The sequence below is a fragment of the Cygnus atratus genome, chromosome 2, assembly GCF_013377495.2.
Source record: "Cygnus atratus isolate AKBS03 ecotype Queensland, Australia chromosome 2, CAtr_DNAZoo_HiC_assembly, whole genome shotgun sequence".
In the NCBI taxonomy this organism is placed as follows: domain Eukaryota; kingdom Metazoa; phylum Chordata; class Aves; order Anseriformes; family Anatidae; genus Cygnus; species Cygnus atratus.
This window is the reverse complement of record NC_066363.1, coordinates 153,289,754-153,302,546: the sequence shown is the minus strand read 5'-3', so window position 1 is coordinate 153,302,546 and position 12,793 is coordinate 153,289,754. Positions and strand designations below refer to the sequence as shown.

Sequence of the window (12,793 nt, the reverse complement as noted above, 5' to 3'; positions counted from 1 at the left end):
GCCACAGATGAGATTTCCCCGTGTTTGTATGTTTGTTTCTTGTCATGATATTTCATATTCTGTACTCAGGTGAACTGTGCGAAGTAATCGTAATTAGTTGCCTTCCAGATAGCATAAAAGACTGCATGTCATTCAGCTTCTTAATAGGCATTCCTGTACCGGCTGTTTTTTGATGACTAGCTTTGGGTGGGTCTGGTTGCTGTGCATGAAGCATTTTGCATCCCATTCTGAGGAACTTCACTTTCCCCGAAGTCAATGTCCACGTTCTGTTTCAGGCCTCAAATGGTTCTGCCCAGCTTCCTGAAACAGTTACCTATCTCACTCAGTAGCTCCTCAAAGGCTAGCTTTAGGCACAAGGGCTTGTTTTCCATAATGTTGTCTTTAGCAATGTCTGTCGCTGTCAGTTGAAGGGAGACATGTTCTTAAAAATTAATTAATTTAGGTCCCAAAACTTAATTCTTACCACCAAGTCAGTACTGCTTGTCAGTGCTAGGTTAGAGGTTGGACCAGCTGATCTTAGAGGGCTTTTCCAACCTGAATGATTCTGTGCTTCTGTGATTCTAAGTTGTGGTACAAACGTGAGAGCCAGTGAAAGGCAAGCAGTTAGGAGCATATTGAAGACAGCAGTAAAAGAAAGAGAAGAGATCAACTTTGTCAGCTGTGGGTGTCTGTTAAATTAGCTTGGGTGTACAGTCACGTTGTACCTTCATTTATTTTAGTTCTCTCACTCCCCCTTTTCAGACAAGAGTTACTTTGCTCACGGCAGCTGAGTCATTTACTTGTAGTCAAAAGTCTCTGCATGGTCAGATCATCAATTATGAAAATATGCAGTTTATTGAATTATGAAAAGTACTAATCTCATAATCCTGAGAATACGTGGTGCCTTGCATATAATGGCAAGCACTAAATTCTAGGTAATATTTATTTACAACTTCCATTTACATTGAATTTTGGAAGGTCTCCTTGGAAAATGCCCGATCTGGAAATCAGCAGGGTTTCTTTGGATCTAAACATCGCAGCGTAGACCTATTTGCTGAAGAAGTCAAGAAATGCTTTCTAATGTTTTCCTTTTTGCTCCTAGCCTTTCCGTTGTGCACATTGCCATTATTCCTGCAACATATCTGGGTCCTTGAAGAGGCACTACAACAGAAAGCATCCTAATGAAGAGTACGTAAATGTAGGTTCTGGGGAGCCTGCAGCAGAAGCCCTTCTCCAACAAGGTATAGCTCCCCTATGTAGGACTTGTTATTGTTTTTTGCTGAAGCAAACTAGATTTAAATATAAGCTTTTGCAGGATATACGTTCCTCTTTATTGGGTGTTACATTATAAATCATTACGATTTTCTAGTAATTCTGAAACTCATTCCTTGCAGTGTCTGAGTGCAGGTAAAGAAAACTTGCTGCTTGTCTGATTCCCTTAAGTAGTTTTGCTGCTTTACACTGGGCAGATGAACCAAAGCAAACAATTGACTCTGCAGTCAGATACTTTTCTGAGTGTAAAATGTACTTAGCGGTTCATGAAGCACAAAACTTCTTTGGTTCTAGTGCCTGGTGTTGAGGATATAAAGCCAAATTAAATATAAAATTATGTTGAAAATATTTTAGTGTTTATTAGAGTTAATTTTATTACTTTGCTTCTTTAGAAGATGCTTTTCCTATTTTATTTCTTTTTGACAAAAAACAGAAGAATTTTTCAGGAATTCTGAAACCAGAAATAACCTATAGTACATCTTTGTCTATTAATTTCTGAGCAGAAGTGTGTTGTAGAATTCTGCAATTATTTTCACAGGCAGCGAAAGTCATCAGAGAACCTGCAGTTGTTTCAAAGATGTAATAGTTATGTGGTCGATACACAAAGTCACTGTTCTGTAGTAGGGCTGGTGAAAGCAGAACTCTGCAATATCCAGAACTTTGTTTAACTTGTCAAATTTCTGAGCAGTAAAAGGAATTATTTGTCCATAGATTGAATTCTATAAATATGATCCTTAATTTTGTATTAACAATGTTTTTGAACAAATAGAATTAATCATGTATTGATTAAGTTTTCCTTTCCCTTTTGGGAGCCCGATAACTACACTTCTGAAAATACATTTTTTTTTCACTTCAGGGGAAAAGAATTAAAGTTGAGAATGCAGGAATCTTCTGATAATGTAGACATTGGAATGAGATTAAAGGGAACAGCCTTTAATTTTTTCTGTGGTAGACATTGTCATCTTTGACTGTGCATCCTTCTTTCTCTTCCTTTCCTTACAGAACATTCACATTTCTTGTACTACCACTAGTGCTGTGCTTGCTTCCCAGATATTGAGCTGCTGTGTATGGTCAATAAAGGGGCTTCAAACTCATGTAGTAGCTACTGAGCCTGTGCTTCTTACCATAGCTCTGTCATGAAGAAAGCCATAGTAGTGGCTGCACTTTTCCCCCATGCAACCACCCTTGCCAGCTCCATTCCCTAATATGTGACCCATTGTGTGGAGTGTTACCTGGGCACTAAAAATAAAAATGGGAGACCTGCAGACTTCTTATCAGAATGTAGAAAGATGATTCTTTTTTTTCTAAAGTGTCTTGGTATTACACTGGGGAAAAGAATGTTTCTTTTGGAAGACTGAGTTGGGATTTGCATTTGGAGTTGATATACTTGAATGCTATTGAAGTTAATAAAAATTTTCCTAATTTTGGGATAAGATTTTCTGAATCTGGCTCACAGCACAAAGAGATCAATGTGGACGTATTATACAGAATGACAAGGTGTGTGTTTCTGAGTTGCTTGGGTCAGCAGTTGCTGCAACCTGCTGCCTAACTAGCCTCTATCAAGTTTCAATTTACCATATTCATAGACCTGAAAGCAATTTTGGAAAATTATTCATGTATTCCTATAAGGGGAAAAGGACCATTCAGACCCAGTATTAAACAAGTCCTTTGAAATTAAAGGACTGTAGACAAACAAGAAAAAGCAGGAGAACCAGTGAGTGAATGGGTTTGGAAACAAATTGAGAAGGGAAACTAACAAAGATTAGCACCTAATGAAAACTGTCTGTCCCTATTCATCTTTTTGTGTTCTGCCTCTTCTAAATTACTGAGCCCAGAGTGAATTGTCTCAGATGTGCTCATCTTTTATTTTCCACTCTCATCACCTGGTTTATGACCGACTGCATTGCAGACATTCCAAATACCTTGACTGGAAACACCTACAGGAGTGTAAACTGCTGGATTCTGCTCTAGATCCCTCGAGTGCTCAAAGAATAGAAGAGGGAACAGGCTCCTATGAGCAACTGTCTTGCCAGGGACAGGCAGCAGTATTGCTCTTCTGGGTTTATGTTCGAGATTAGGATCAGAAAAATTCCTTGGTGGTGGTGGTTTGTTTTTTTGTTGGCTTTCTTGGTTGGTTGGTTGGTTTTCTGTTTGTTTTGGTGGTGGTGGTTTTTTTTTTGTTTGTTTTGTTTTGTTTGTTTTTTAAGAAAGTCTATGAAAATGACATTTATTTTGATATTTTAAAATAATAAAGAAAAATGTATACTATAAGAATTTGATGCAATCTGCACAGGGAATAACTGGGCATTCCCTTACTATTTTCCCCTACTAACTTGCTCATTTGTTAGCTTCCTTTTTTAGTTTAATTTGTTCTCTAGTACTAGGCCAGTCACATACATTTTTTTCTCCAAATTGTTTATTTGCTTGTAACTTAATTTCACTTCCATCCCTTGCTTTGCATGCTCTGGAAGATGTTTTTTCTGCTTTTGTTCATGCAGCAACTTGTGTAGTACGTACGTATGATCCATTTGTGGCCTCTGTGTTCTATTGCACCACTGTCACCACTCTAGCAGACAACAGTAGCTGTCTTAAGAAAATGTTAGGCATGAGCTGTATAATGTTTGTGTGCATTGCTGTGTTACAGACATCAGATTTGGTATGAAAAGTAGATAAGGTGTGTCATTTATTGGCTCTCTATACGTTGCCAATTAATTTTAAAGAATTGTGTGAAAATTAATTTTCCTGAGCTTTGATACCAATTCTCTGATACAGAGTTATATATTATCAGTTTGACTCTATGCTTCCATAGTTGTTCTTTAATTAAAGTCACAGTAACAAAAGCTGCAGCTTTAATTAATCTGGTGTATTGTTACAATAGTTCCAGTATCAAATGATGTGGGCAAGTCCTCTCTTTTACAATGGTGTTTTTGCTAATAATACAGATTAGCGTGGAATGAGTATTTCGTTTCATTTTCTCTAACCGATAATATCTTTGTCCTAATCTGAACCAAGGTATTTTCCTTTTGTGAACTGCAGAGTTTTAAGCTCACTAACAGAGAAATTTTATTAGTATTGTTCAGAGACAGAGTATTGGGCATCTGCTATAATAGTGAAGTTTGGTGAAGACTTGCACTAGATGGAGAGCAAAGACTGGAAATCCTAGAAGAATAATAAGTGTCAATGGAAACACCCTTGTAACAGAGGGTAGTTATCTTCTGTTTTACCAAAATAGAAAGTTTCTTTTCACCTGGTAGAATGCCAAATGGTAAATTTCCATTACTGTGAAACGAAATGATTTTTCTAATCGCCTTATTCATAAAAGACTATGTGCAGTGAGAACTTGGTTTATAACCAGCTTATGTGAGTATGTTTGAAGCATTTGAACGTGATGGGTAAGAGTCATCATTTGCCATCCGGTGAAGAAACTGAGATCTGACATTTGACCAAATGACTTCCATAAGAAAAAGAAGTAGAGGCTTTTTAATCTAGTGTGTAAATCTGAACACTTATGATTTCATCATGCTCAGTTTTTGTGTTTTTTTTTGTTTGTTTTGCTTTTTTCTTTAACCCATAATGCTGCATACTCATTAATCATTGTGCTAAATTCGTGCCATTTATCACTTTGTAGGTAAACAGAAAACCTAGGTTTACAGTTCTATATGTTAATATAAACAACAGAAACCCGAAAAAGCAAAGACAGTTGGGTGCAGATGGCAGGTTGTTAACTCTTCTTGGTTTGCTTTAACAACGTGCCAGAAAACTTAATAATGTTTGCTTGAAACTTGAGAAAGCTAGAACAATGATCTTCAAGGAGGTACTTTTTTTTTTTTTTTTTCAAAACCACTGAAGTATTTCTCTGCTGTGCATGTTAAGTATTAAGGTTTCACTGCTGTTTATAAGCACTTGCAGAAAAAATATACCAGCACTTACTGAAAGAGTACAATTGTGCTATGGCTTGGGGCTGCATCCTGAAAGCCAGCAGACCAGGGCTTTGTAAGACACCAGGGAACCAATATTTAAACCTAAAACTTCAAGAGACCCCAGTCCTCTAGATTTTTTGAATATGCATGCAATTTCTGTTTGAAGCTGCAACTATGTGTAATGGAGCAAATATTAAAAACAGTCTCTAAGGAACTCTATGATTTGAAATAAAAGAGTATTCAGAGTACCAAAGTATTAGTTTATATTTATTTAATACATGTGATAGGCTTTGTTTGTGTTGGGCCTGAAGCAGAACATAAGTCACAGGAACCCTTGGTCTTCACAGATGTTTTCCTTGGAAACTTGGACTCATCTCTGTGAGTGCTGCTTAGTCTGAGTTTCAAGCAGAATCACGAGTGTGGGAATGATTCTGCACAGCCTGAAACATCCCTTGTTTTTACAGTGAGTTTGCTTGTGACCAAACCGAAGAATGGGCTGAGGTTGATCAAACTTAGTATGTTGTCATTCATTGGAAAAACTTTTCCCTTCCTAATGCCTGTGCCACTTCTAGAATGGCTTTTGTTAGCAAAGCAACAGCTAGCAAGCACAAGCTCTTGCCCAGTAGATAAGTTATTATTTACTTTGCAATTTAAGTTCTTTCTGTTGCATTCTGGCATCCTTTAACATCTAGCTCCATAGACTTGAAACCAATACTTTTTATGTGGCTCCAATTACAGAAGTGAGGCAGTATCTCAGACTGATGCAGGTAGCTGTATGTTCCTGCTCCTTCTTTCTAATTGGTCTGTGGTAGGGGTTCCCTAGGGAGAGAGGTGTAAAGGGAGGGAAAGATGGGAAGGGCATTCCTGCAACTTTGCATCCATCACAGGGAGGCGTGCGGGCAGGGATGCAGGATTGCTAAAACTTTCCAGATAGGTGAGTTGCTCCAGACTCCCTTTATTACCAAAATTCCATCATCCAAAATTGTCTTTTAAGCATTGTACACCTACTTCATTGTTTTTTGTTTGTTTGCTTGCTTGTTTGTTTGTTTGTTCCTCTTCTTGAATGTTGGACTGATGGTGAAAGCAAAGCTTACTGAGTTACGGTTGTGTGGCTTAGTAGAGATGGAGTCAAATGAAATGTGTCTTTACTGCCTTGAAAAGTACTTAATATAAAAATAACCAAATGAATTTATTTTTGTTTCCTTGTAGGTGGCATTAAGTGTCCTGTTTGCAGTTTTGTTTATGGTACAAAATGGGAGTTCAACAGACATCTTAAGAACAAGCATGGAATGAAGCTGGTAGAACACGATGGGGAGACAAAGTGGGAGGTAAAGCAAAGTTGCCATGGCTTTGGCCCTAAGATTTTAAAAAATTATGGAGAGAAAGTTAAAAAATATTCAAAAATGTGTTCTCAGCTCTATTTAAGATCAGGAAGTCATGTGCTCTCTTAGCTCCATTTTGAATACATACACTGCTGTCACTGTTAATCTTGACTGCTTTCATAACTGGTAGGATTAACAATGTTGTAAGTGTTTATTTCTGTATAGGGAGGGCTCTAATCCTCTGTTTGCTGCACAAAGACTGAAAATTTTAGCAAAAAATCATAAAACTGAAAAAACTTACTGCCTTTACTATATGCCAAATATTCACTGATGTTAAGTCAAAAATGCACAAAGCTGTGAGGTTATATTGAATTAATGAAAGAAGCTTATGACTTGGTCCAGACAACGTTAGACTAGAACGTTAGACCTGAATTTGTAAGTTAATAAGCTAAAAATGATATTATATGAAATATGTCATTATATTAAATGGTTATTATAGAGAGTAAGTCTTCCACCATTTATTCTGTGTTTCTGGCTTCAGTCCAAAGCATGTGGGAGTCACAGTATCAATGATTAAGATCAGAGCTTAAAAAATTTAAATTAGACTTTAGAAGTTAGGTCAGGAAAACAAAGCAAAACAATCAAACAATCAAACCACCACCTGGATTTTCTCAGTTTGGGTGGGGTAGCGCCGCTACCTCAATCAGCCATAACATTTTAAGCTGTAACATGGGTAGCAATTTGTTTTAAAATGAAAACAGTTACTCTAATAAAGCAAGGTTGAGCATAGATGCAGAAGCTGTGACAAAACCACAGAATTATCCAGATCTTATATTAAAAATCCCAGTTAGCATGCTGAGTATGCCATTGCCTGATTAGGCTGTTGTTGGTGTCCAGAGACAGGGAAATCTAGAAGTCAGTTGCAGTTGTCTGATCTCCACAGTTTAAGACCCATTCTGGATTTCAAGCCGTCTAGCCCTAAGCATAAGCATAATGCCTGATTTGGAAGTGCCATCCTGCAAGTTTGTGTTCAACAGTTCTTCAGTATCCATGAACAGAGGGTAAAATCCTCCAAACTATCACAGTAGGTTCTGTATGGACAGTTATTCAAAGATGAAAGGGCAAGTATTTTAAAATGTATCCATTTGCATTTCTCAAACTGTTCTGCGTCCACCCTCCCAGTTGATGCCCAAACATGAAAAAGTAAGAGGGCCCCAAGGATTTGAGCCTGTCTCTGCTATTGGAACTGCTATAAATAAAAAAGTCCCATCGGGGGAGAAGTACATGTAAACAGCTTGTCTTGAAAAAACACGGTTATGGAAAAGATATTTTTTTTCTAAAATAAAATGCCATTTTCAAATGTAAGAAGCATTTTACCAGATCTGCAAAGACAAGTCAAAGACAAGAATTACAGACTAATTTTGCCCAAAACATCTTTACTAGACCATGACACAGCAGAAGTCTGTTATTAGGTATAGAATAACTATGCAACAGAAATGAAGTCAAGATCATTTAGTGTGTTGAAAACAACTCTTGGGGAAAAATCTCGAAGAATAAAACTTTAAGATGATATCCCAACTTCTAGATAATGTTTCTCATGAGTTCTGTTTCACCCTTGATTTCTATAACTCTTGTTACAATAATTAATGTCCAAAATTCATTCCTTTGAACTCATAACTTCAGTTGTTCTCTAATTTGCTAAAAAAATTTGCAATTCTATGATTCTCTGATTATCCATGCATTGACTTGGTTTTGTTTTCAAGTTAACTGCCGAAGTTTCTGAAGAAGCATCCACTCAGTATCTTCATATCACAGAGGCTGGAGAAGACGTTCAAGGCACTCAAGCTGCTGTAGCTGCATTGCAGAACCTTAGATATACTTCTGAAAATGGTAAATTACCTGTTTGGGGGTTGGAATACCAAATATATATTTTTTCATAAATATCTCATTCTTTTCAGTATACTGGGCAATATGTGATATCCTGTGAAACTGTTAAAAAAGATGAAATTTGTCATCCAGAACTTATTTCTGGGGGTTTTATATTTTTTCTCCAAGGGTAAGTAGTGAGAAGTGACCATTGCTTATGAATTTCTGTGTCCTTAAGTCATTAATACTTATCACACTCTACTTTGCACTTTATTATTAGATGTGTGGAATTTCCTGCTTGTAGTATTGAATATATTGTGAAATCAGCTGTCTTGGCAAAGTAGATGGTGTGTATCTAATGGCAATTCCCTTGCTATCATTTTTCTTCCTGCTTAAGTCAGCCAGCCTGCAGAAGTGACACAGTGGAATAGCTCATTTACCATGTTCCTAGGACAGTACTAACAAACTTAATTCTAATGATGCAGAAAACAGAGTAAGCTGTTTCAGTATCACATTGAATAAGAACAAGAGAGGATTTAGATCATGATTACTGAGTCGGGAATAAGAAAAACTAGAAGAAAAGAAAAAAAATGTTCACGTTTCTGAGAGTATTAAAACATCAGAGACTAGAATCAGTGTTCATATATTTTGAATATATGAGTAAATGCAGTGGCTATCAGAAGATTGCATTTTACAATTGTGAACTTTATTGTTCATACTACAGGTATGTTTCTCAAGCTCCCATTTTTATCAGAATTTCCAAGCACATTGCAGTTCAGTTATGCTACTAACAACTTGTGTGTATTATTTTACTTTAATCAGTGAGAATTCCAAATGAGTAAAAATATCTGGAGAAAATTGTCTTAAGCTATTATATATTTAAATTAATGTAAGCAAGATCCTGGAATGTGCCATACATAACAGTTTTGACTTTAAACATGAGGCTGTAATTTTCAAAGTAGAATGATTTACTTGAATTCATCCAATTTAGGACACTCTTCTGGCATATTCCCTCTAGGCATAAAAAACAGTAGTAGATTGTCTGAAGGCAGTTATATAGGAAAAAAAATAAAGCGAGCAAACATTCTTCAGTTCTGAATTTCAATTAGGAAGTCTCTCAGCTTCCTAACTCACAGTCCCTGCTATGAGTTGTACCTGTTGTTTGTTTAATCAATGTATTCCTCTAGATCTTTTTCAAATAGGCATAAAAATGAGCAGTGTGGTTTCACTTGCTGATTCATGCATTCCTCTGGCAAATTTGTTTTGTGAATACTTTCCTCCCATAGATCTATTATTAAAGTGTCAGGTTATCGAGCCGTTTGAAATTTATAGACAGAACTGTGAATCAGGGTTAAAGCACGAGGGGAAAAAGTGTCTCTGGCACATAGATTCACATCCCCTCAGAGCTGTTTTACGGTAATGATCTTATGCTTGCTGTCTTTCTGATAAGGTGAAAGGCTTGATCCAACAGCTGTAAACATCCTGCAGCAAATCATTGAGTTGGGTTCGGAAACCCACGATGCCACTGCAGTTGCTTCTGTAGTTACCATGGCACCTGGAACCGTGACAGTGGTAAAGCAGGTAAGAGCTCTTCTCCAAAACAGCGGTGCTTTATTTTTGTATATTTGTTGTGAAATGTATATTGTTCTGCAAGGATTACATTGTGAATGACTGTGTGAAACGCATACAGAATCTCTCCTCAACTAATTTTGGCTTTGTGTTGTATGTACGGATGTTTATATGGACATGCGCAGACATTTATACATATATACACCTATGCGTTTATATGTATAGATTGCACTGTCACCAGTATAAATACATAAAATGTGAATGGATAAATATATGTATGCACGTGAGAGAGAGGGAAAATAAAGCATTTTCAGGCTTTTTATCATAGCATACCTGCATTGTGGGTGGGCACTTAGTCCCAATGTCAAGAGTCAGGAGATCCTTGGGACAGACTTTTTCCAGAAACAAAAGAGTGCAGAAGGTTACAGCTTGTGTACAACTGTGTGACCATATCTAGCAATGAATCTCCATCACTTTGTTTTTGCAGTGCTGTCCTGTGGCTAGAGAGACTTGTGGGGTCCTAAAGTCATGTAACCTGGGGGCAAACTAGACTTGTACTCAGTCTGAGTTCATACTGCTTTTCTAATGGGGGATGCAACACGAGTGATCTGCAGGCACGTAACAGCTCCGAGAAGAGGATTTGCAGATGCTCCTTAACAGCAGTTGCTTATGTGAGACAGAAGTCAGTGTGACCACCCACATTGGGGAAGGATAAAGAAAAAATCAAGTGAATTGTATTTGGTTGAGAAGATACGTAATTGATTTTGTTGTTCCCAGGGAAATTGTGCAAGACCAGATGATATAGGTCAATATTCTAAAAAAATGAATAAGATGACTTGTTAATTTCAGGCTTTTGCAAGGGTTCTGTTTATGGGAAACGTGCTGGATTCAACTGATAAAGAATTAAGTGACAGAAATTGTGGTAGGCAATATAGTTCCTTTTAAAATGAGACAAACCTTACAAGATACTGGTAGAAGTAACTTCGATATATATGTGTACTTCTTAAAGCATAGTACTGCACAGGTTTTACTAAGGATATTTGCAATGTACAGTGTTACTAAAGCATTTTAGAAATTAAGAATGGAAAGATATAGATAATTACCAAGTAAAGGTGAATCATTTTCAATTTGAGATGGCTGTTGGGTATGAACATCAAGCCCAGTGTTTCTTCCTCATAGGTGTCTGCTAATTTTGATGCTGACATTTTATGTTTCTTCCCACTGTGTTCTCCAAGCTATGTTTGTTCTGCCAGTTTCATTGTGCTTCTCTAGTTTATTATCCCTTTTTACATTCTGTTTACATTCTTTGATTCTTCAGGGTCCCTGCACTCAATGTGGCTGATACATCAGGGAAGGAAAGTACATGAGAAGTCTTAAATTCCTGAAGAGTTTAAGTAGCTCTTGTTATTTAAATGAACCAAAAGTGTGATTGTGATGAATGCCAGAACTAACTTTTGAGTGTTTTTTTTTCAGTATTGTGGTTATTAAATTCGTGATGACTCTCTAGAAGTGGAAAGTCCATAGTCTGTGAAGACAATGTTTAGAAAATTGCCACCCAAATGTCAGGGAGACAAGGCAGAAGTTCAAGAAAAAGCATTTTGAAATGTTACTTAGCAAGTATTTTGCTTAGAAACTATGTAACAGTTTGGGGGATTTATTTATATATTTTTTTAATTAAGAAAAACAGATCCAAATTTGGAAAGGAAATTCAGTCATTAAAGAGGAGAGACATTCCAGTCCTTTTTATGTGCAAATTTCAAAGCAACTTTAACTGTAGTCACCGCCAACATGTATGCTATACTACATATATGACCTGTTTCAAAGGTTGCATGCAGCATCAGCCATTGGTGTTTGTGCTATCTGTCAGTATTACTGAAAACTGTTCTTTAAAATATGTCTTTTGAGGCCCTTCTACTAACAGTCTAGGGGAAAGTGGAACCTAGGTAAGTGGCAGCTGTGAAGAAGAAATTACATTTGTGATACTGGAATGTTAAAAAACAAACAAAAAAAAACATAATTTAAAACATTCAGCAATTCTTCATCTTTCAAGTATTGAATCAGATCAATTTCTGATTCATCTTAAAATCTATCCTCTTCTTTGTTAGACCATCTGAATTTGCTGATAGCATTTTGTAAGTAAATATTCATATTACAAATTAATTGTCTGTCGCTTTTAAATCCATATTTCTGGCCTTTGAATTTGCAAGCTGCTAAGCATCGATCACTGCTTTTTCCCTTGCCTTGTATACATTAATGACTTTCATTGGTCTAATGTAAGCCTGGTATAAGCTCCACTCCTATATCAAATCCTCAGAGCACAGAATCTCTTTGCCGCATTTTCTTTTCCTGCTTTGAGTCCTGTTGCTATAAAATGCCATTTTTCCCCAGTTTGAAGTTGCAGAGAAGCAAAATCAGTTGGTGCAGAACTGAAGTATGTCTCAAGCTGAGCGATCGCGTGCTACCTCAACTTACATCAGGTTTTACTAATGCCTTACTTAGATGTTCTGAGCGTTGTTCCTCTGTCAGCGTGTTTCTTGTGGCTACAGGAATGACTGGAGCCTCTGCGACTTTTCAGTTTGTGTGTGCAGAAGTGTGCAGATCTGTGTGTTTTCCAGGGGAGTATCACGAGGCAGGAGGCCTACTGACACCTGACTGGCTGCCTAGTTACCTTTAGTGGGCTTCATGGAAGTAGAGGAAGGGAGTTTTGTAGAATTTATTTATTTATTTTTAATTATTATCATCATTTCACATTTTTTTTCTCTTTTTTCTATTTCTACTGATGCTTTATCAAATGTTTGACCTATTACACAGCCCTAGTTACTGTTTCCAGTTCTTCTCTTCCTACCAGAGGATGGCTTCAGAATT

The 12,793-nt window shown here is 36.9% G+C and overlaps 1 protein-coding gene across 1 annotated transcript in view; it reads left to right on the top strand.

Annotated features, from left to right (window-relative positions):
* Positions 1–12,793, top strand: part of ZFAT (zinc finger and AT-hook domain containing) — an 89,273-nt gene that overhangs the window by 65,496 nt on the left and 10,984 nt on the right. Inside the window, exons 12-15 of the mRNA XM_035561692.2 lie at positions 1,082–1,220; positions 6,381–6,499; positions 8,257–8,383; positions 9,810–9,940. Of these exons, the coding sequence (XP_035417585.2) occupies positions 1,082–1,220; positions 6,381–6,499; positions 8,257–8,383; positions 9,810–9,940 (516 nt within the window). The remainder of the gene's footprint in view (positions 1–1,081; positions 1,221–6,380; positions 6,500–8,256; positions 8,384–9,809; positions 9,941–12,793) is intronic.